This window comes from Mustela putorius, unplaced genomic scaffold (assembly GCF_011764305.1).
Source record: "Mustela putorius furo isolate JIRA1106 unplaced genomic scaffold, ASM1176430v1.1 tig00003869_pilon_pilon_pilon, whole genome shotgun sequence".
NCBI classification, from domain to species: domain Eukaryota; kingdom Metazoa; phylum Chordata; class Mammalia; order Carnivora; family Mustelidae; genus Mustela; species Mustela putorius.
The window spans coordinates 12,314,718-12,338,562 of NW_025422021.1; the positions used below are offsets into that span (position 1 = coordinate 12,314,718).

General features: G+C 45.4%; 1 protein-coding gene across 1 annotated transcript in view; it reads left to right on the forward strand.

The window, feature by feature from the left end:
- LRP2 (LDL receptor related protein 2) overlaps window positions 1–7,847 on the forward strand; it is a 105,249-nt gene extending 97,402 nt beyond the window's left edge. The window contains exons 57-60 of the mRNA XM_004744018.3: window positions 286–387; window positions 2,154–2,261; window positions 5,983–6,054; window positions 6,244–7,847. Coding sequence (XP_004744075.3) covers window positions 286–387; window positions 2,154–2,261; window positions 5,983–6,054; window positions 6,244–6,402 — 441 coding nt within the window. The 3' untranslated portion in view covers window positions 6,403–7,847. The remainder of the gene's footprint in view (window positions 1–285; window positions 388–2,153; window positions 2,262–5,982; window positions 6,055–6,243) is intronic.
- The last annotated feature ends 15,998 nt before the right edge of the window (window positions 7,848–23,845 follow it).

Consider the following 23,845-nt stretch of genomic DNA (forward strand, 5'->3'; position numbering starts at 1 on the left):
TGAGTTATTTGTATTAAGGAGCCAAAGACAATGTGGATATAGGGGGGGAATGTTTGCTTTCTTGATCTGATAAATGAGTGCATTTATTAACTTTGTGTAATGGTTTGCCATACGGAAGCCTTATGTCTCCTGCCCCCCTCCGTTTTTTGGGTTGGGGTAAGTTCTTTTGGGGTATATTTGGCATAGTACCTGAAATTTCTTGAGGTATGAGGAGGGCACCTTCCTTTATGTGTGAACCAGATATATATATATATATATAATTATTATTTTTTTTTTTTTCATCAGAGTGAAAACTTTGCCATGGAGATGGGGAAGCAGCCCATAATATTTGAAAACCCAATGTATGCATCCAGGGACAGTGATGTCAAAGTGGTTCAGCCAACGCAGGTGAGAAATCAGCCCTTTCTTTGAGGAGCTGCTGTTGTTGAATCTTGTTCTATTGAATAAGACCCTCTTAGAGTTCTCCCAACTTACCTTTGAATGGAAGGAAGCAGTGTTCATTCATTCTTCTGCTTGATATATGCAGTCACAGGATGGACCCAAGGATACGACACCAATTTCGCACATAGTTGCTGGGGTTTAGCGGCCCTTGGGGTGCTGACCAAGAGCCTTTTCATTCTGAGTGGTCAGGGCAAGAACTAGGAATCCATTCAGGGGCTTGGCAGGCAGTGCCAGGCACACACAGGCTCTCTGTAAGTATTTGTGAAATGGACAAGTGAATGATCGTCAGGTCATTATATAGAGATTTGGGGGACTGGATATACTCTCTGGGTTCTTACTGATAGCACAAGGGTGTTATTTGAGGTGACCTCCCTATACTTGCCTTCCCCATACATCTCTGAAAAGTACAAAAGTCTCCAGAATAGATAGGCAGCTCTCTCAGTTTCCTGTGGTGCAGCCCTATTACTCACTCCCTTCAAGAGGAGCAGGGAGACAACATAGGTGTATAGATGAAGGAGAAGAGGTTTTCATGGGCTTTGGATCAGTAGCTCCCATACCATTTCTAGTGCTTGTCAACTCTTAGTCTGTCCTTCTTGTCTTTGTGAAATATGGTTTCGTTGTTAATACCTAAACTTCTTTTGAAATCATAAGATATGCTACCTCTTAAATACAGAAGTGTTTATTTTATGAATAGCTTTCCTAAGATCAGAAATAGTTGCATCTTGGGGCGCCTGGGTGGCTCAGTGGGTTAAAGCCTCTGCTTTCAGCTCGGGTCGTGATCCCAGGGTCCTGGGATCGAGCCCCGCATCGGGCTCTCTGCTCAGCAGGAAGCCTGCTTCCTCCTCTCTCTCTGCCTGCCTCTCTGCCTACTTGTGATCTCTGTCTGTCAAATAAATAAATAAATCTTTAAAAAAAAAAAAAAAAAAAGAAATAGTTGCATCTTGAAAGCATTTTGTCTGATCCTTTGATATCGATAGCAAAAATCTAATCACATGATAAAACAGATGTGACATCTCAGTTGGCATTTTCACTTGAAATAAAATAAGGCCATGTTTATAAACATACCCACATTTGAAAAGAAATGAAACAGTGAATATAAAAATACAGGAAAAAGTGGATTTTTTGCCTTGTAATTTGTTAATTATATATTGATAGTAATTTGGGCTTAAGAGGGGACCTTGGAATCACATGAATGTTACAGAAAAATGTCTAGAGGGTTATTAATTCCATTATACCTTTGTTTCAGATATTCAGCATCTTATAAGCAGTCCTCTCAGATTATTAATTTTACTCTAAATATCCAAAGATTAGATTCTCAGTTCTGATGAGTTTGGGAATAATTCATGCTGTTCCTCTAGATTTGGTGGCCAGTGTACAGCCAGAGTTGTTGATCGAAAAATACGGTCCGCAGTGGGAATACGGGAGCACAGACAACACAATAAAATTGTCATTACTGAGAGTGTAAGCTGTGATACGTGTGTTTGCCTCCCAGGATTAAGGCATGACATGGATGACATAGTGGTGGTGCTTCTGATTTGGGGAAGATGGAACAGTGTTTAGTCGTGGGCGATGGGGTTAGGCTCATGTAAGAGAAAGAGTGCCTGGCTATGTCTGTGGGAAAGCAAGGCTATGAAGAGAGCCAAAGAGTTAATAAGAAACTTCACAGCCAGGATTGTTTCAAAACTGGATACTGTGCTTTAATGTGCACACAGGTGACTGTATCTGGAAATGTGGATAACCAGAACTATGGAAGTCCCATCAACCCTTCTGAAATAGTTCCAGACACAAAGCCGACCTCCCCTGGTGCTGAGGGAACTCAGGTAACAGTGGATGGCTACTGAAGGGACGTGAGATTTGCAAAGGGCTTCAGAGTTGCTGGGTTTACTAATGCTCAGGGTAACTAGGGAGACCCTGATAAGCTCGTGGAACCTATAGATAGGCAGTTAAGAAAGATAATTTTTTAAAAAAAATAGTAAATTGAAAAATTTTCCACAGCTAAAGCCACATTTCTGAAACAGGCATGATACTCCTGGTGACATGAGAGACCATAATAGAAAAGAAAGGCAACAGACTTCCAGATCTAGTCTCTTCAGACCGAGGTGCTTGATTTTAGAGAATGACTTCACTATGTCATTGTGTCACTGTGTCAAGGATACATGTAGAAGACTCTTTCCTTTTGTTACATAGTGGAATTTTTCTACAGTGTACATCTTTGTTCCCTGAAAAATGTGCTGTGTTCTTAGCTCCTCTGCTGTTAACCTGTATTCACCACGAGATGGCACTAGTTGATACTCTCCATCTATCCATGTGGCCATCCAACCAACCAGTGTTTTCGCCCTCAGTGTGCCAGGCACAGTGTTTAACAACCAAAAGTAAAAGAAAAAAGACCGCTAATGGAACTTCTCTATCATGCCTTCAGGCACTTTGAAATTTTTAGACTATTTGGTCTACAGAGAGAAAGTCAGTAAATAAATCTGATAGAAAATTTTGTGTTAATGTTTAATCAATCCCTAGTTTTAATGGCTACGTATGAAGCTAAATAAGATTTAGCTCTCTGATCCTGGGCCAACTATTTTACCTCTGGGTTCTAGAGTCTTCATGCTTCTCCTTAGGGCCACTGTTGGCATATGAAGTGAAATATTTGTGGTACAAAAGTTTGTCTCTGCTTACCAGGACATTTTCCCATTCTGGACCCTGTCCGTGGAGCATCAGCTTTCTGTCTCCCTCAGTGCACTGTGGCCCCCCAGATCCTCTTCCACTCTGCCTCCCCCCATATTCCCAGTGGAGGACAGAAGGATCTGGCATGTCTCTGTCTTAAGGTTCTGTGACTTCTTCTGTGAAGTGATGTAAAAAATCAAATCCAAGGGTAGTTAGAAATCTGGCCACTTACATCATCCTTATTTCTCAAATTGCACCATCTCTGTGCATAACTGGTATCTGCCAAGTTAACTGGGAAGTCGTGTTGGATTTCCAGCACCTCAGATACTGGTTCCTGTTCCGCTTGTTTGGATCAAAATAAAAGTTGAACTAAATTCATGCTCATGAGGGATACCTGGGTGGCTCAGTCGGTTAAGCCTCCCTGACTCTTGTTTTTGGCACAGGCCGAGATCTCAGGGTCTTGAGATCAAGCCCTGCGTCGGACTCCTGTGTGGGCATGGAGCCTGCTTAAGATCCTTTCCTGTCCTCCCTTTATGCCTCCCATTCTCTCTCAAAAAAAAAAAAAAAAAAAAGATGCTAATGAAGAACTTAGCTCTCTGTCTACCTTTTTTCTTCTTTTTTTTTTTTTTAAGGTTTTATTTATTTATTTGACAGAGCGATCACAAGTAGTCAGAGAGGCAGGCAGAGAAAAAGGCAGGGAAGCAGGCTCCCTGCTGAGTGGAGAGCCCGATGTGGGGCTTGATCCCAGGGCCCTGAGATCATGACCCAAGCTGAAGGCAGAGGCTTTAACCCCCTGAGCCATCCAGGTACCCCTCTCTGTCTATCTTTTTATATTTCATGTACTAATTCCTTCTCCTCCTGACACACACACACACACGAGACACATACAAATGTTGTCTTAGAAAGGAATTTTCAGTTTCATATTTTTCAAGGGACTGAATTTCTTTCTTCAGGCTACATATAAAAGTGGATTTTGGAGATTAATTTTCCACAGACACCAAAAGACTTGAATGTCACAATGCTGTGTGTCTTGAATGTTCCCTGAGCCTGACTCAACCCCAAGGCAGTGTCAGGTTTATTTTATATTCTCACTTACTTTTTCTTTTCAGTCCATTTCAAGTCTAGTGATCTCTTCACTACACCGAACTCTCTCCCAGCCTGAGCAGGAAGGGAATGTGGGGTGGGGCGTGTGCTGCAGCCTCTGACCTGCACGCCTGTCATCAGAAACAAAATGAACATGGAAAGACTTCAAATGAGAGATCTTCACCCATTATAGTCCCTTCTTTCTCATCTTCCTCTTTGCAGTATGTCTGCTCTTCCTCTTCTTTTTTTCTTTTATCGATTGAGGCTGAGACTCTCTCTCTCTCTCTCTCTTTTTTTTTTTTTTTTTAATTTATTTGAGAGAGAGAAAGTGAGACAGCATGAGCCAGGAGAAGCTCAGAGAGAGAAGCAGACTCCCCGTGGAACTGAGAGCCCGATGCGGGACTCGATCCCGGGACTCCAGGATCATGACCTGAGCTGAAGGCAGTCGTCCAACCAACTGAGCCACCCAGGTGTCCCGGGGCTGAGACTCTTTTAAGGTCTCTTCTGCCCGGCATATCTAGTGATCTCCTCATATCAGTCATGCCCTAGGCACTGGAAGGGGCAGCCAGTGTGGCTTGAAGCCATAGAGGCACTTGGTTAGGATCTCCTTAGGTTAGCACTCATGTGCCAGAGAGGCTCACAGATCTGTCATTCATCAGTAAATGGGCTCAAAGGACTCAAATCTAGGAACATGAATTCCTGTAACTCCGTTCTGTCATTTTCCAAAAGTCACATTGATCTGCATTGGGTTTCCCAATGGGTTTGCAGTGGAAATCACCATGGTTCCTCTTATTAGTAATTGTTTAACCCCAGGTAGTCCATTCCACAGGTGTAAGTTTCCCGCTCTTGGCCTGAATGAGTCATCTTTCTCTTGGTGGCGGTCATGTACGGAGTAGGTGCTCACTTACATACAGATTACAATGAATGGTCTTCTGTGGTCATGTGCCCCCCTGACTCCTTCACATATTGGCCCCCTACTTTCACAGAGCAAGAGATACCCCTAAAATAGATGGGCTGCCTTAGCTACCTGCTGGAGTTGGGTATCTGCTCCCGGCCTCCACTGGGTAGCCAGAGCTGTGTCCAGCAATGGCGCCATGGACGGCTTTTCAGCAGGCCCCGGGCTACCCGCCATCATCGATGGTGATTTCTCTTTCGCTTCTTTGGTCTATGGGCCTCAGAGTCTGTAATTACTGCCTACTCTTCCACCTACAATTCAGTTACATGAGCTTGCTGTGACTCTGTTTCCTCATCTGTAACAAAAGAGCACCCACCTCACAAACCTGCTGGGAAGGTAAATTGCAAAACTTGTAGGCTAACCCCTGATACCTAGTGGGCTCTTAGTAAAGACTCATTTTTGGTATCACTATGGCTGTTCTGATTATAGGAAGAAATGAGGAAGGGAGAAGGGATATGCTTGCGTTGACCAAGGATCAAAACCCCATTTTAGGAAATGGGAGTTACCATCTGGCTTTCTCTTTACATTTTTGGCAACCCCCGAAGAAATCTCTACTCTCTCCCAGGGCTTCTAGATTCTAGAGGCACAGATTCTGTCAACTCTACATGTCAAATCAAGGAAATATTTTGAAATTTATTAGACGAAAAGAGTCAGAGACTTCTCAGTTTCAGTTTGGGGGCCGTCTGAGGAGGAACTGAACAGTTTACCCAAGGGGCAAGTCACATGGTCCCAGGTCCAAATTTGCTTTGTCCTTTACTAAGAAGACATTTTAAAGCTTGAGGGGACCAAATCCACGCCAGAGAATTCCATTACTGAAGGTTTTCCATTTCCCCTTTTTCATTTAGGCAACAAAATGGAATATCTTCAAACGAAAACCGAAACCGGCCACGAACTTTGAAAATCCGATCTATGCAGAGGTAATCGTTGACAATTTGTCTTAGCACAAGCATTCGGCATTCTTCCTTAGCAATCCCTTGCTTGGCTCACTGGGATGTATGCTCAGATTATCTTGAGCAAACTGGCAATGATTTGTTTTCTTCACACGAAACTGTTTCTAGTCCTGTTGGGGGAATAAATGGCTGATCCGTGTTTCATTGTGGCCTTAGATGGAGAATGAACAGAAGGACAGCACGGCTGTGACTCCACCTCCAATGCCTTCTGTCCCTGCTAAAAGTTCCCCGAGAGGCCCAGTGCCAACCTATACTGCAACAGAAGACACTTTTATAGACACCGCAAGCCTTGTTAGAGAAGACTCTGAGGTATAGCCATGCCAGCTATCTAGGGAATAATTAGAAACACACTTTTGCACATATATTTTTTACAAGCAGATGAAGAGAAAGTTGACATTCAGTACTTTATTAAAAAAAATATATATATATTTTTCCCAGTTCGCCTATAGTTGGAAGTGTCCATGGAAACTCTGCCTTGAGTGTCTTTTTTTTTTTTTTTTTTTTTTTACACTTAATGCTGTCTCCTATTTTTACAGATAATTATCACAATGTACTATATGTATATCTTTGCACTGAAGCTCTCCGAAGGTAATTCTATAAATATGTTGTACATTTGTAAATTTCAGAAAGATTATCACATCATTAAATTTGCTGATAAAAGTATCTGCTGAATGGGTGGTGATCATTACCGTAAATGATCCAACAAGGAAAGGAATTGACGGGGCGTGGGGTGGTGTAGCCATGTCTGAAGAAGGGTACCACTCCTGTTCTCTGTAGGATTATTCAGGAAAGAGATCCGGGCCCCACTCCTGGGTCCACTTTTACACCTTTGGCACTTAATGAATGTTCCGCATTTGTTCAACATTACCTGTAACCTGGTCGGTAGGCGTATGGACAGAGGGTGCGGTGTGTCGTGCGGACATCTGGATCTGCTTGTCGCTGCCTCCAGTAGCGCAGAAAGTAGAAAACCAGCTTGGTGCTGCCCTTCTGCACGTCTGTGCTGAATGCTCTCACATGTCTTTATCTCGCTAGCTGCCAAGTCAACATTCTTACCTGCGACATCTGTGAGAAAGTCACGTGTCCTGAGGTACAAGTGTCCTGCAAAGAGTTTATCAGATTGCATGAACCCTTTTGCCTGATGGATCCTAGGGTGATTTCTGTCCTTCCGTGCCTCTCAGGCAGTTCCCTACCCTGGATGCTGGAGCTCAACCGCTGAATTACTAAAACCAAACCCCTGTCTTCATCAAGTATGGTGCAAAACAGATACCAGTTAAGCAAAGCCTCAACTGGGTTTTTGTTTCTGTGTGTGAAAATATCATTATAATGACTATTTATTTCCTCAGTTGAACATGAATAGAAAGGGAAACTGTTCTTCTTGAGCCTTTTCTTTTTTTTTTTTTTAAAGGTCCTTTTGGCTAAATCGTACATTTGTGTTTTGGAATGTACTGTAGAGCCTAGATTTTTCTCTTGAGTAGTGGGTTCCCACAATGGGAACCATGGCAGGAATATACAGTTTCCGTACTACGTAGCATTCCTGACTCTCTGTGCTAATATTGCACATTTTTAAAACCATGAATGGATGGATGGATGGATGAATGGAAGAAACATGTACTACTGATTATTTTATTACTGAGTTCTCAAAATATTCGTGGCTCCTATTTTGGGAGCTTATTGCAATTTTTTTGAAATGTACTTTGATTAGAAAAGCAAATGGAAATGATGCTGCTGAGAAATTTCTAATAAATTTGTATTTTATCAGACTACTTTGGTGTGTTTCTTAAGACCAGCTCACGAGTCTGTTGTATTTTTCTGCGCAGAGAACTTGGGGCTTTGAGTGCTAGGCCACCTGAGAACTAAGGGTGCCCAGAGGTGGGGGGGAGGAGTTCACAGCACATCCAGCCCTGACAGGCCTGGTGGGGTAATTAATCTCAGAGAGGAGTAAGCTCCTTAAGTTCCCACCTGACCTCTGGGTGGGCAGCCCCCTTAATTGCCTTTCAAAGTCAATTTCCACCTCTTCTTTTCCTTCCTTACATTCTAGGCTCTGAGCCAGGTCCTCCTTTTCAAATCTAATTGTGCTCCCGAGCTCAGTGAAAGTACCCACTGCTGAGGGGTCTCAGAGCTCCTCCCGCTGAGAGCTGAGAGGACAGAAGAGCAGTGAGGATGGTCGCAGCTGGAGAGGGTTTTGTTCCACATTGGAATTCAAGCTTCAGTGCGTTGTATTTGGATGCATTAACTCAGGGACGGGGGCATCAGCCAGCAGAAAGCGCGAATACAAGAGTGAAAGGAAGCCACGAGAACCTGTGCTTGGAAATGCTTGTAATTTTCAGCTTTGGTTTTTGTCTTGGGCATTAAGCTCAATATGAAATGAGTCTTGGGCATTTCTTTTATGAAAATTCGTGTTCTGCTCGCCTTGGTTTCTGAGTGTACCCCAGAAAGGCATCAGAAAGCCTGGCAGTGCCTTCGGGAAGTCAACCTACTTTGGCCCTCCCATTGCCTCTCCTGGGCCATGGCTCTCTTGGTGCCCAGTTCTGACCCTGCCTTTGTTTCCAGCCCGAGCAGCTGTTCGGAAGTTGGGCCAGGGTGGGAGTGCCCCGGGGACAGGGTCCTACTTATGGGACTGAAGTTGGTGTTACTCATCATTTCATCACGTGAAGCAGGGGTCATTTTACTAGCAGGCGTGTACTTACACTGCACAACACAAGATCGCAACAGTGTGTTCACAGAAAGCTGTCCGGTCATACGGTCACCCATTTTTAGGGTTTCCCAGTAAGTTTTTTATTCGCTCGCTCGCTCGCTCACTTACTGTGGGTTCTACCAGCATTCAGTTGCAGGCAAAGTTTGATGCAGAGACCATGGGTTTCAGGAAAATAGGGGAGAGGAGAACTTTAAATTGAGAACTCTATCCATTAAATTGTTTTATTTTTTTTCTCTGAAATGGAAAAAGACCATTATTTGATTTTTGAGGCGGTGTATTTCAGGGTGGCTCACAAACTGTGAAGAACTAGGTAGGCCCTGGGGTGAGGGAGGGTTCTGAGGAAGCCAGCTGGAGATGTACAAGCATTCCTAGGGGTCCTGGAAAGAGCCTTTAACTTCGGCCTGGAGCCCTTGACTGCCCTTGACCTGTCATCCTCTGTTCTTGTCTTCCCCTGCACTCACTGTGGTCACAAGCCTGATGGGGATAGTATAAAACCATGTGTTTCCTTTTGGAAAGCTCCCTTAAGAGCATAAAGCATAAAATTACTCTCTTCTTTGAAATAAACTGGTGTGTGTGCTGGGGAGAGAGGGAGGAACAGAACAGATGCAAAGAAATCGGCTGTGAAACGATTCTTGTTGAATCTGGGCATGGGGTCCATGATGCTATCATACGGTCCTCTCTATTCCTATGTATGTCTCAAACTTGCCTGAAAGAGCTAAGAGCTCAATCCTTCCACTGTACTTGATGTCCTTTCCAAATAATACAGTCATGAATTGTCCCCATAGTACCCAGTGTTCCAGGCACTAGAACTATACTAATAGCTTATGGAACATTAATGTGGCAGGTTCAGGGGTGAGTACCTTACGTGTTTTATCTCACGCATCCTCATAAAAATCCTGTGAGGTAGATACATTATTATGCCCATTTTTCAGATGAGCCACAGAGTGTTTGAAGCCCTTTCCCAAAGTCACACAGTAAGTGACAGGGCTAGAATTCAAACCCTGCTCTGTCTCCAGAGCTTGTGCTCTTCAAGACGCTGCTGTGGCCACTTCTCTCAGGCATCTGTGTTCACATTGTGTCCGTGACATTCTGGAATTAGTGATAGGAAACAAAGCAAACTGGTCGCTAGAAACTACTAGATGTCATTGAGTCCCACCTAGATAATGATACTGCCAGTCACTGAGTGCCTTCCCTACTTAACGCCAACCAGAGACTAGGGGCAGATTTCTGTTCCTTTGGTAACTAGTGCCCCCTAGTGATTGTTGTTTGCCAGGAGGACGAGTGACCAACCAGCCCAGGGGCGGGGCCATCCTCCTGCTTTTAATCTCAGCCCCAGAGGCTGCTTCTAGAAAACCATGGGAGTCCAACATGTAATGTATGTAGAGAAGGTGTTAAGCCCACTGGCTGGCACAGAGTCAGCCCTCTGTCCACAGTAGACATGCTTATGGTGGTTGATTGAGTGAGGAGAGGGGAAGGACTTTTTCTTAGAAAGGAAATATATTTTTAAAAGCTCAATGGGGAATTTTAATATGTAGCCGGCCTTAGAACTACTGATCTAAATAGAAGTAACTGATATTTTTTTTCTTTTAAAAGATTATATATATTTATATAAATATAAATAATAAATATATTTATACAAATTGTGTATATAAATATTATATATATACATATACATTAAGTTTCTTTAAAGAGCAAGTGTGGGGAGGGACAGAGAGGGAGAGAGAGAAAATCTCGAGCAGACTCCCTGTAAGGACCTATTTAGCCAGAGCAACTCCATCTTGGTTAAAGCCATTTTGTTGTTTGTGCAGTAAAACTTAAATTGATCCTGCGCCCCACCCCTCCCCACCGCCTCCCCTGAGAAACTTACTTAGAAGCAAGTCTGGGAAACCAGTAAAATATGGTCAGCTAGTTCCTAATAACAGAGCCCAGAATACAAGGCCAGGTCGGCCAGTTCTTGAGAACAGAGCCCAGAATACAAGGACGAGTCGGGCCAGGTAGAAACATCCAATCAGTAAGAAGCACACGTACTTTTCCTCTAACCACCAAAGAATGTAAACCCTGCCATTTGGGCGCCAACCTTGAGCACCAATTCTGACCAGAGTAATAGGTTAGGTCAAACAGCTACTATAGGGTAAATTGTAATTCAGTTGGCCACGTGCGTGTGACCTAACATGACTACAATCTCATTGGCCACCTATGTGTGGCCAGACTTTCGCTCTATAAAAGGTAGTCTGTAAGATGGGTCGGGGTCGCCCTCTTCGGAGGCGGCCCTGACCGGTCAGTCAGTCAATTCTTGAGCCTGTAAGCTGGGGGTGGTGGCTCTCTTCAGAGACAGCCCTGGCCAGTCAGTCTGACTTCTAAAACTAGCATAGAATAGAGCTTTGCATAACTTTCGCCTTATCTCTGTCTCGTTTCCCTGACCAATCAGTCTAACTTCTAATACTTATCATAAAATAAAGCTTTAAATAACTTTCACTTTGTCTCAGTCTCGTTTCATTTAATAATGGACCCAACACTTCCCACTCAGTGCAGAGCCCAACACCGGGCTCAATCTCACAACCCTGTGACCATGACCTGAGGTGAAGTCAAGGGATGGACGCTTAACCAACTGAGCCACCTAGGTGTCCCTAATTTTTTTGTTTTGTTTTTAATAAACGATGTTAGGGGGGATGTTCAAGATTTTATCTGGGTCTCTGGAAGAATTCACATACCTTGTCTTTAATGAGGCTGCAGTGGAGGTGATAAAATTTGGGATCTCATTTTATTGTTACTTAGATGTAATGAGAAGGCAATTCATACCCTTGAACATGAAAGACGGGAAAACCAAGGCTGAGAAATTTTAAGTGCATATTTATGTTGCAATGTTCAGAGCCACATTTCTTGTTCCAACAAGGCAGGGGTAGGGCCTTCCACAAAATTCCTGTATCTAGCACCCAGAACTTCACTGGATTAAAGATCAAGTTGACAACAGAAATTTATTCTTTTATCCCTTTCCATATTTCCTTAGCTTCAAGGCTTAGCCTCAAGGGGCTTTTCTTTCTTTCTTTTTTTAAATAGACTTTATTTTTTTAAAAAATTTTATTTATTTGACAGAAAGAGAGAGAGCACACACACAAGCAGGGAGAGCAGTAGGCAGGGAGGGGGAGAAGCAGGCTCCCTGCTGAGCAGAGAGCTCCATGAAGGACTCGATCCCAGAACCCTGAGATTATGACTTAACCCGATGCTTAAATGACTGAGCCTCACAAGAACTCCTCTGAGGGACCTTTCACTGTATTCTATTTCTTAGTTTTCCTCAGCCCTAGGGTGGCTGTGATTTCCACAGGAGGCCTCTTAGGGGCTAGAGAACAGGACACTTCAGAAAGCCCTGAGCCTCCTTGACATGAATGACACTTCTACCAAAAGTCAGGTAGGACATGGTCTCTTTCCAAGAGTGCAATTGTGTGTTTACTACTTCTAGGTTTCCATGGTTTTATTTTTGGGCAACTTCTAAGAATAAAGCATTTCAGAGCGATCCTTCAGTTTTTTTAAGGTAAGCGACCTCATGTTCTTGGCATGGAATTTGCTGCCGTTTTCTGAATCTTAAAGCAACCAAATGCATTTGGTGGAGAGCACTGGAGACTTACTTTGCAGTAGAAACCCGCATTATGCGGGGGTGGGGGGGGGACGCCTGGGTGGCTCAGTGGGTTAAAGCCTCTGCTGGTGGCTCAGTGTGTTAAAGCCTCTGCTTCCGGCTCAGGTCATGATCCCGGCGTCCTGGGATCGAGCCCCGCATCGGGCTCTCTGCACAGCAGGAAGCCTGCTTCCTCCTCTCTCTCTGCCTGCCTCTCTGCCTACTTGTGATCTCTGTCTGTGAAATAAATTAAAAAAAAAAAAAAAAGAAAGAAAGAAAGAAAAAGAAACCCGCATTATGAAGGTAGCACTTGGGCTTTGGTGGGTGTGTGTGTGGGGGGGGGGTTGTCAGTTTATCTGTTCTTGATCCTTGTTAAGGGCCTCAGGTGTAGGGCTGACACATACCTCAGTCACACTGGAGAGACGGAAGCTCTAACTGGCTATATGACCGTGGGTAAGTCTTTTCACCTCCCAGCCCATTAATGGCTATTTCTGGAAAGTGAAGAGGTTGGACACAGTTTTCTAAATTCTCTTCCAGCTTTCAAAGGCCATGGTTTCGATGATTTATCTGAACTTGAGCCTTCATGTGGAGTTGAGTTCATTTCAAATTCACTGCAGCTGTTCTAGTAAGTTCTAAGCTTGTTACAACAACTTCAGAGAAGGCAGATTCAGTAACAGTGTCTTAATTTTTACCCACAAAGGCTGTCTCTCTCTCTCTAGGTGAGCTATCAAAGAGATGCATTGTGGAATACTTTTTTAAGTATCTGAAAGCCTGCCTGTCAGTTTCAGAGCTGGAAGTTGCTACAAGGGGTTCCTTTCTGTAGGAAACTCCTGCAATCCTTTATACATCCAAAGCTGTGGGGCCCTTTATAGGACTCCAGGTCCAGGCCAAGTTTCCTAGGGTACACGAAAGGACCGTAGCCAGAATGAAGCTTCTGGCGGAGCAGGAAGGCACCTGTGAAGAACCAACAGCATCCGGCCGACTTCTGAGGAGATTTGAGGACCATGGGTGGTCTCTGGATTAACGAACAGATGAATCTGGGACTGAAATGAATCACGTGGTTTCCATTCTTTGAAAGTCAAACTTGAATTTATTTCTGAATTGTAAAATACACACGATAAAAATTTAAACTTGAATTTGTAGTCATCAGCTTGGTATCTGGGGCCTTGTTTTTGTTTTCCAAGATGGCCTTGGAAGGCTGTCTATAATGTCTGAAAATCCCGGAGTCATGATCCTTCCTTCTACTGTTCTGTTTCAGAACCCATGAAAAGATGGCAAGAGACAGAGCTCAGCCCAGTTCAGCCCAGGAGGAAATGCTCTAGTCAGTTATGATGGCCACCTGGGTTAACACTCAGAATGGGTTGAGCTGTGGTATTTGGAGTATAAAGTCACCAATGTTAATAATTTGAGCAAATGGCCACCAAGCTGCAGTGTAGCAGTGAGATTCGGCATCTCAGAAAGTAGAGCTGGCTCTTTACTTAACTCGCTCATGCAAACTACTAAGCTTCACTATACCTCCGTTTCTGACCTAAAACAAACAAACAAGCAAAAATCATGGAGATGATGAACTCCACAGGACTCTCTGGCTAATACTGACTCATTGACTCAACAGCTATTGAGTGAGCCTCTAGTAGTTTCCAGGGCATGGTATCAAATAGGAGCAGCTCACATGTCCTGACCACTTCATGTGAAGGATCTCACTGAGTTCTCCTGAGAGCCTTACATGGGAACTACTATTGTTACCACCTTACAGATCAGAAAATGGAGAGACCACAGATAGGAAGATGCTTTCTAGATGATAACACAACAGAGCATGCTTCGGCACAAGACTGTGACCTAGGAACAATTTTCCTTGACTTCCCGTACTGGAATCATGTGGATTCTTGTACCCTATACCGTCTAGCAACAACAGCAGTAACAGCAGGTTTTCTAGGTGTCAAGACATCTTCTAGGCACTTTCCAAGCATGAACTCATTTAATTCTCCCAACGACACTATGAAGTGGATTATTATTGTCATCTCCATTTTATAGATGAGGAAACTGAAGTCAGAAAGGATTGAATAGCTTGTACAAGATCTTACATCTACTAAATGTTGGATCTAGGACCCTAGCTCGGTCTGGCCCCTCGGTCTGCACTCTGCACCATTTTGCCTCACTGAGTTCTCACATAGGTTGGTGGGGAAATATCCCGTCCTAAGCCACTTAGACCTGATTCCTCTCCGTCTCCACTCCCTTACAGCTTCCCTAACTCCTAGCCAAACTTCCTGTTGCAAGGAAGCCTTCAGGGACTTGGGTTCTACTGAGGGCAGAGAAATCCATTCTGGCCCCTGGTTACTATCTTGTCTTCAGTTAACACTAATGTGATTTAATAAAAGCCCTTGGAAGAGAAGGCTTCAGTCACACAAAGGAACTCCTTGTGCGGGACAATCTCTTGGGGTGCTCCTTCCCTAGGTGGGTGCTGGTTTCTCTCCCTATGAAGGGCCAAGCCAGCCCTGACTAGCTGTGCCAAGCAGCATTAATCCTTTTCTCGTGCAAGTCACTAACGTTTAAATACATAATGAACCAATGCCATGATTTTATTCTGCGGAAGACAGGCTGAATATTCATGGTGTGACTTCTGTGTCCCACAATGCAAGATCCTTCTGTGACTTCTTCTGGTTGTTCCCGGGGAACCAAAGACACAGGGAAGTGTTAAAAGCAGCTGCAGTGATTTTTCTGAGCTCTATCTCAAAACAGGTGGTGGAGTCCCACAGCTCAGACACCTAATGCTAGACTAAATTCTATCTGTAATTTCCTGGTGGGTCTTTCACTAATCAAGTGGGATACACAGCCTTTACCTGTACTGTCACGGCCTTCCCAGCTTGCCTCCATTCTGCTCTTCTGGCAGTGACATTACAATATACTTTATTAAAATCGGTCCTTTCTGCATCTCGCTCCTACTCTGTGTGAGTATCTTAGGGACGACGGCTAGCTTTCTCTCCATCCATAGCCCCTCACACTGAGCCTGGCACTTAGTATAAATGTAAGCTAAGTAAATACATGAGAAAAGTTAAAGGTGAAGACATGAGAGAAATCTGCTGAATTCCGTACCCCCAGTGAAAGATAAATCACTTCACGGTACATATTATCCTGCTTACCTCACAGGCTGCTTCAGAGGACTTCAAGCCTGTGAGGGCACTCTGGTCACGATAATGTGGCTCTTTGAATTAACATCTTGACTTTTTTCTTCTAATGTCCTGATAAAGGTTTTTAACTGAACAGAATTGTCAAATGTTGTTTAAAAGACATCTGAGGAGTTTATGCGACTGCGGCAGGTTACAGGAAAAGAAACAGGCTGTTACTACAGGTTCACCCAACAGAGGGAGAGAAGCTCGGTCCCTCCTGGGTCCCCAGATTCCTAAAACTTAATAGTGCCCTCCTACGAAACAGGAGTTGGAGGACCACTCATGAAACCGCCCCGGCTTTCTGGCCTTTTGAGACCAGGCTCGGGAGGAACTTGGGTCCACAGCTGGTGCCTATGGAGCAGTTAGTCTATGCTCTTCTGTACCTGGTTTTTATACATAGCATCTCATTTAAAAAGAGTCTAACAACGGGAGGGAGGTACTATTAATAACATCCTCATTTTCCCAAGGAGGAAACAGGCCCAGAATTAAAACAGTCTGCTCAAAACTACACAAGGAGTAAGTAGCAGAGCCGGGCTTTGAACCAGGAGGGTTCAGTCCAGAGCCACATCTCTAACCAGGGCCAGCCACATTTCTGGGCCCTCTCTGTGATCTGAGACATGATGCTAATGGAAAGATCTCTGTTCTTGGTAGCCGAAGACTCGGGTCTTGATCAGGTTGGCTGGAAATTAGTAATGTGATCTAGTTGTCTGTTTTTTGTATTTCTTAAATGGAGGATTGAGGATCATTTTTTTTTTAAGATTTTTATTTATTTATTTGACAAGACAGAGATCACAAGTAGACAGAGAGGCAGGCAGAGAGAGAGGGGGAAGCAGGCTCCCTGCTGAGCCAAGAGCCTGATTCGGGGCTTGATCCCAGGACCCAGAGATCATGACCTGAGCTAAAGGCAGAGGCTTAACCGACTGAGCCACCCAGGCACCCCCTGAAGATCAGTTTTTTAAAAAGTCTTTCATGGGTGCAACTGGGTGGCTCAGTTGTTAAGTGTCTGCCTTTGGCTAGGGTCATGCCCAGGGTCCTGGGATTGAGCCTTGCGTCTTTTAACTCCCTGCTCAGCGGGGAGCCTGCTTCTCCCTCTGCCTGCTGCTCCCCCTGCTGTGCTCTCTGTCAAATAAATAAAACCTTTTTAAAATATTAAAAAAATAAAAATCTTGCATAAAGGAAGACTCTCTTTTATTAACGCCATGAAGCTAATGCTTTGAAAAGTATCATTTATTAAAAGAATTATATTTTACAAACAATTACTTTGTTTTCTAGTTTTTATTAATTAGGTCCCATCCAAGCTATCCGTTTCAGTGAGGGCCCATCTGTCCCACTTACCTGGCTTCTACCCTCTGTTTTTCTGTGTCACCTCACCAGTTGTTTTTATTTCTTAGTCCCGGCCACTGTATTTTATGTACTAAGTCTGTTTACTGATTTTGTCTCTCTCCCTCCCGAATGTAAACTTCTGTGTGGGCCCACAGTTCATCTGTTTGTTTACCTCTGGAGCCACCTGCTGCAGGCAGGGTGACTCTCAAGGCTGGATAATACAGCAGACCTGTGTTCATGGGGCAGAGACTCCTGTGGAGCAGAACTTCTCTAAAGATCCCCGATACCCCTTCTACTTAGTTATTGGACAGGTTGAAGGAGTTGAAGAAAAGACTATCTTCATCTATCTATACATCTACGAAAGATGCTTGGATTCATCCCTTTAGGAAACTAAATATTAATATGGGACCTCAAGAATGTTCTGGAAAGCTAGTCATGTAGCTATAAGGACGGGTGGGACAAAGGCAGGATGGGGCAAGGGGAGAAGATGAACTCTGATGCAACGGGCATGAAGGCCTCAGTCAATTCTACAGGATGCTCTGGAGCTGGGAATGGTCCTTCTAAGTTGTCCCTAATTGAGGTTGGGCCAAGCCTTTGAGGAGCCAGGCATGGGCCACCAGCCTCCTGTGCTGGTCTGTTCGGGCTGCTCTAACAGAATACCAGAGACCATACACATCATAGGGTGGTTTATAAACAATAGAAATTTATTTCTCACAGTTCTGGAGGCTTTTCGAAATCCAAATCAAGGGGCTTAGAATGTTGATGTTTGGTGAGAACCTACTTCCTGTTTCTCAGACAGTTGGCTATCTTCTTGCTGTGTCCTTATGTGGCAGAAGGGATAAGGAGGTTCTCTGGAGCTTGTTTTAGAAGGACATTAATCTCATTCATGAAGTCTCCACACTTGTGACAAAATTACCTCCCAAAGACCATACCTCCAAATACCATTACATTGGGAATTAGGGTTCCACACACAAATTTTAGGGGACACGAACATTCAGTCTATATCACACTCTATGACCTTGGGTGGGGCAGCATGCTAGCTGAGGGCAAGTCTGTCAAAGGGCATGGCTGTGAGAACTTAGCAGCTGGGGGATGGGTACATAGGCCTCAAAGAGGGATCTGGAAGCCATCCCAGTTAAGTCTTTAATTTCCATCTGATGCTGTCGCCATTACTTAGCATACTTGATTACCAGAATGGAATGGAACAGAAAAATGTGCTCAGCCAGGACTGTGTGGTATTTAGCAAAGGATGAATCAACCTAAATACAAAAATGGCCCAGCCTTTCATTTGCCAGATTTCTAGGCAGAGCAACCATCCCCAGTAAGCACTAAAGGAAGTTTCCTAACCCTCCTCTCTCCTCACCTGTTTGCTTCCCCTTTCCTCTTCTCTCTTTGCTTTATTTTCCCTCTAAGCCGACAGAGGCAGCCTTTGAGGGGCATGAAGTTAGTCCTCTTGGCCTTGTCCTGGAGAGGGAGACTTAGGGGGTGGGAAAGGAAGGGGCTCACTTCCGTGTGGGAAGGTAGGAACATGGCAGGGGCGAAGGGAAGGGAGTAGAAGCCCTCCTTCTGGGTCAGAATCCTTTCGCTGACCAGAACTACACACGTCAGAGCTGTTCTAAATGGAAGGAGATGGCCAACAGTTTTCTGAGAACATGCAGCTAAAACTGAGCCAGGTGGAACCAAAGTTCTATATTGTGCAAGAGACGTGTTTTGAGCTTACAAACATGAAAGGCATTTCTTGGAGATCAAATGTTAGTCAAGGAAGTGTGTCCGAGGGTTCTGTCTCTAGTGACCCCAAAGCACTAAACAGATATTCAATTTTAGAAAAGTCAGGCGTGGTCAAGACTGCTCCCCTTGACTTAATGCACCTACCCTCAGACTTCACGGGAACCCCGGCCCCTCTAGAGACCTTAGTTTGTTTCTTTAGCTCATTGACGAGTGAGTGTGTGTATGTCACGCTGGATTGCAAAGAGAGTTTATGTTTCTAAATTTTTTTGGTGATAAAATACACCAATCCTTTAGATCCCAGGTAACAGTTTTTGAATGAACCTGTTATTTTTTTATGTTTTAATTCAAGAAGAAAATATCTAGACAATGACTCACTCCTTTGACAATGACCTGTTCTTGAGGCTTCAAGGAGGCTTGAGAACACCTCTAACTAGACCCATGGAGGCTGTGGTCATAAAGACGACCCCCAATTCACAGATGACCCATAGCTCCCAGCCTTCGTCTCCTGTCCCCTTCCCTCAGCTTGGGGGAAATGTGAGCCTCTTGAGAGTATGTGGGTTCAGACGACAAGACAAGGGAGAGGCTGACCAAAGCAATAGCCTGGGGCCCCTGAGCCCAGTTCTTGACCCTATCTGTGGTGGGTTGAGGAACTGGGAGCTCTGGCTTCTAGATGGCTGGGCCCAGCAGTGAAGACATAGACACAGGAGTCACAGAGAACCTGGCTTGCAGGCCTAGTTTCATTGCCTAAACCAGCAAGTTCTTGTGGTGCAAATCAAATCTCAAGGCATCTTTTTTTTAACCGAATAACATGAGGATATGACAGTTTCAGGCTTCTAGGTTATGAAAACGACATGAGATAACGGATGAGACTGGAAGCTCCATGAGGACAAAGACATTTGTTTCATTTGTGCTCTCACCCAAATGCTCAGGCTCACACCATTGGTCTCAGTGCTCCAGTATTCGCTGGCTAAAGGAAGGAGGCAAACCACTCCGCCTGGGGCCTGCAGCTTGGCCAGGGCCCGGGGCATCACTGCCACTGTGACTCTCCTGGGGATGCTGCTTCCTGGTCAGAACATCTACCAGGAGTTCTTGTGCAGGCTCATGGGGCCCCCACACTCACTTGCTCAGCCCTCCCACTCCAGCCCAAGGTGGGTTTGCTGGTTCCCTTGTGTGACTCAGCAAGACAGCGGATCCACGCAGCAGGGCCTGTGGGCTTGAAACGGCTCATCTATCGCTGGTGCCTTCAGCCTGTGAGGACGGGGCCAGGCCTAGGAAGGGGGCCAAGTTGATGCCTTTCGAACAGCAGGAGTCCTGGAATACTTGAGGCCAGGCTGTTAGGTGCTGAGCAAGGGGCCCAAAGGGGGAGTTGCAGGAAGCCACAGGCACAACGTCTCTGGTTTGTTTTAAGAACTTTCCCAGGACCAGTCCTGTACCCAGAAAAGCGGAAAGACATTTTTCTTCTCTGTTTTTCTGTATTCTCCTCCCTCCTGATTGTGTGAATTCTGTAGTCCAAACACGTAAGCAAGCCTAGCACCCTTCGCGCTACGGCTGAGCCTTGGTTTAGATTGCCTGGACTCCTGCTCTTAGGAGAGAAACCTGAACGATCCACTGACCCGTTGTTTCCATGAGAAACTCATTCCTAGTTGCACACAGATGATTAATGGTGTCGGTCTCAGAAAGAAACCCCTTCTATACCCTGTCCTGGAATCCTGACAAATCGGGGTTTGATTCTGGTGGCAGGCCTGGGGTGGGGGTGGGTGAATGGGGGGGTGGGGGAAGTGGGGGGCTGTGTTTGCATAATAAAGACTTTGCAGGGCCCTGGGAGTGGGGGTGAAGGCAGACTGGGGGGGGGTTGGCTATCAGCTCCAGACAGATAATTCTTGGATTAACTGAAATGGTCAAACTGGAGGCTTCACATACTAGAAAGTGCTCTAGTAGGGTAAGAGCTCAACTTGAAGAGAGAGACCAGATGCATCCACTGGTCGGGAGGGCAGCTGAGTTTCCACAGCAAGGAACATCTTGACCGTGGCCATCTAAGTGTTGTTCAAAGTCTCTCCCAGCCAGATTCCTGAAGGGAGCCTGGAGGGCCTGTTTCTGGGGCAAGAAACTTAGTGAATGAGCAGAGAAAACCATGGAAAAATGTGCTCCACCAGGAGTGTGATGGAAACCCAGAGAGGGGAGTCCTTCTGGAGGCACCTCATCAAAGATTTATCATGCCGGTGAGAGAGCCATGACTGAGGCCATGCCGGGGTTGGAGGGGGTGGGGAGATGACCAGATCACTCTTTGGCAGCCAAGGACTCACCTGTCTGTCACCCAAAGGGGCAAGGGGTGCTGTGAGAGGAGTCCATGGGTAACCGGCAGACTCTTGGTGCCCACAGCCTCCCGGCTCCTACAAGTTCCCCACGCCCCACCCCACCTGAATGCACCCTTTTTAGCTACGATCAGAACCAGAGTTACATTTATAGAAACTTCTGGAATACATAAGGTTTGAAATTAGGGGATTCAACCTATGGATTTCAGCTTGGGGTCTCCTCCCATCTTCCCTGTAATGAGTAAGTGGAAGGAGGACTCTGAGGAGCTGGGCAGACCCGTGCAAATGTGAAAGGACCGAACAGATTACCCAACTTGTTTCCGGTTAGTTCCCTGACACCCCTTACTAGCTACAGCAAACTGATTTGACAAAGCTTCACCCAAAGGGCAGGCAGATCGCTTTCCGCTGCCTCCTTCCCCTCTTCCTGCCCACAAGAAGAATGCTGGGAACTGTTGCCAAAGGATTGGGAAAAAAAGAAATAGGACATTGGAGGCTGGAGCATTGCATCAGAGCTTTTCACGTGCCATCCAGATGCTGTGTTTCTCTGGAACACTGCTGTTGCTTTCACAGCTTATAAAATAGGATGGTATGTCCAAATTACACTCAGCAAGAAGGCTGAGGGGGGAAATATGCCTAAGGGAAGTTAAAAGGGGATCCCTAAACCTCATCTTCACCCACACCCCTGCTGCCACCCCATCCCGGAGAGTTGCCAGAGAAGACCCAAAGTTTCCATTCCCCAGTAGAAGCTTCTAGGCCCTGAGAGAACTCAAGGGATCTGCAAGGGCAAGGGGGGGGAAGGACCAAGGATGGGAAATGTAAGGGGCTGGTGGAAGAGATGGTTATGCCTCAGGGCTCTCTGACACTGTGCCCTGGGGTGGGCCAGGGAGGGCATCAGTGGTCCCAGCAGCTCACTTTCCCGTCTCAAAAAACGTGCTTCTTAATACCTGTTTCCATCTCAGTAAGAAGCTAAATTCCAAGCAACGCTAAAAGGTGTTGAAGGCTTCAAGCAGACTTCCACAGAAGGGGCAGACTCGTAAGCATTTGTGTTTCCGGCCACAGGCAAGGACAGCCGTCACACATGGAGGGGAATTAGGAGCGCGGGGGCTGGACACCGTTACTGGACGTGGAGGTGTGGGGTGCTGGTCGTCTTCTGCGGGTCTGCAGCGGTGAGCCTCGGAGAACTCTTTCAAAAAAGATATCCACAAGCGGATTCCTCTCCAAGGGGGCCAGGAATTTGGAACTTGGGTGTAATTCATCTTCTAAAGACTGAATAAGTTTTTGTTTGTTTGTTTTGTTTTGTTTCATTGCCATTCAGCTTTTTGTATTAGGTCTGATTTGACAGTCTTTTCAGGCCTTATTGAAATTTGTCCCCTCCCCGCCAGGCAGGGTGGGTCCGTCAGTCAACACCAGCTGCGGGGCTGCCACCAGTCTCAGAGGGGGAGGGACCCGAGACCCTCACCGCTCCTGTTCCTGTCTCAGGAAGTGATGGATAACAATGCAAAATTCTTCTTTATAATTATGCCAGCAAATTCCCCAAACCCGTTGTCACATTTAGTTATAAAGACATGCCTGCCTCTGAGGTGCCTCCCCCTGAGCCCACCTCCTGGGAGCGCGGTGAACAAAGAAAGAAGTATGGAAGCCAAAGTGATTATTGGGACTAGAGTGACAGGATGGAGAGACTGTAAGGAAATGATACGCACAATTAGTGGGCTGGCAAGTTTACAGACATTACTCAGTAAGCCCCCCCATGAGTTCCCTGAATGCACTGATGGGGGCTTTGTAGCAAACGTTAGTTTTTTCTCCATCTTAGTGGCAATGAAAATAGAGCAAGCGCAATTGATTGACGGAACTGAGTAGACCCTATTGATCCATTCCGGAGCTTTTGTCAAGAGGGGAGGTGGAAATGTCTTTAGCGCTCCGTGGTCTCCGCTCCTCACGGAGACCCCCACCATCTTTCTCCCTCCTCTGAAAAGTGCTTTGGCTCTGGCACAGGGAGGTCAGTGGGAGAAACCAAGTGAAGGTCAACCTTTTTCTTTCTCCTTTATTTTTTGTTAGTCATGGTTAGTGGCTGATTTAAAAAAAAAAAAAAAAAATCCAAAAGCACGAAGTGGGCAACTTAAGGATTCTCATTTGCATATTCATGTCCGACCTGTGTTGCCAGCACTCAGTTATTTCAAAGGCTGTTGCCAAGGGCCCAACTTAGAAGGGCCTCTGACTGTAGGGTGGCACCTGTTCTCTAAATGAGAATATCCCACCACTCTCCTTTCCACAGCGCTCTGCGCTTCCCCCAGTGGAATGAACAGCAGCTTCTTCAAGCGGCTGGCTTCACCCATCCATGCTCCTTTCTCCATGAAGGCATTTAAGCGCCGTGAACTGTGGGCACAGGATTTTGGAGATGGGGGTGATTTTTCTTTTATACCTCTGTTTTTAATCACCTGCTTGGTTTTTTTTTTTTTTTAAATACATTTATTCACTGATTGTGTTCGGTGTTCTTCTGGGTCATGCTAGAGGCAGCAATAGCGGGGAGCAGGATGGTTTGCCGGCAGACCCAGGGGACCTGCTCTTTGCGTTCTCATAGCAAGGACGAGAGCAAGGAGTCATTTAGACGGTCTGAAGAAAAGAATTCTAGAGCAAGAGAAAGGTACCAAATAAAGAAATATAGTATACCAAATAAAGAAATGAGTCTGCTTCGAAGCATGGTAGATTTCGATCTATTAGAAGTGAAACTTCTTAGGGACAGAGGGACAGATGGTCCTTGCCAGTCAGAGCAAACCGGACAGCCAGACCCTGCCTGGAATCTCAGGGGTTTTACGAGCATCCAGTGCCCCCTAGCGTCCAAATGGCACCACCGGGTTTGCAGGCTTTCATCTTGACAAAAGTGGAGTGAGGGAGGAGGAAGTTCACTCCTTTTCCATTTGTTCCCTGG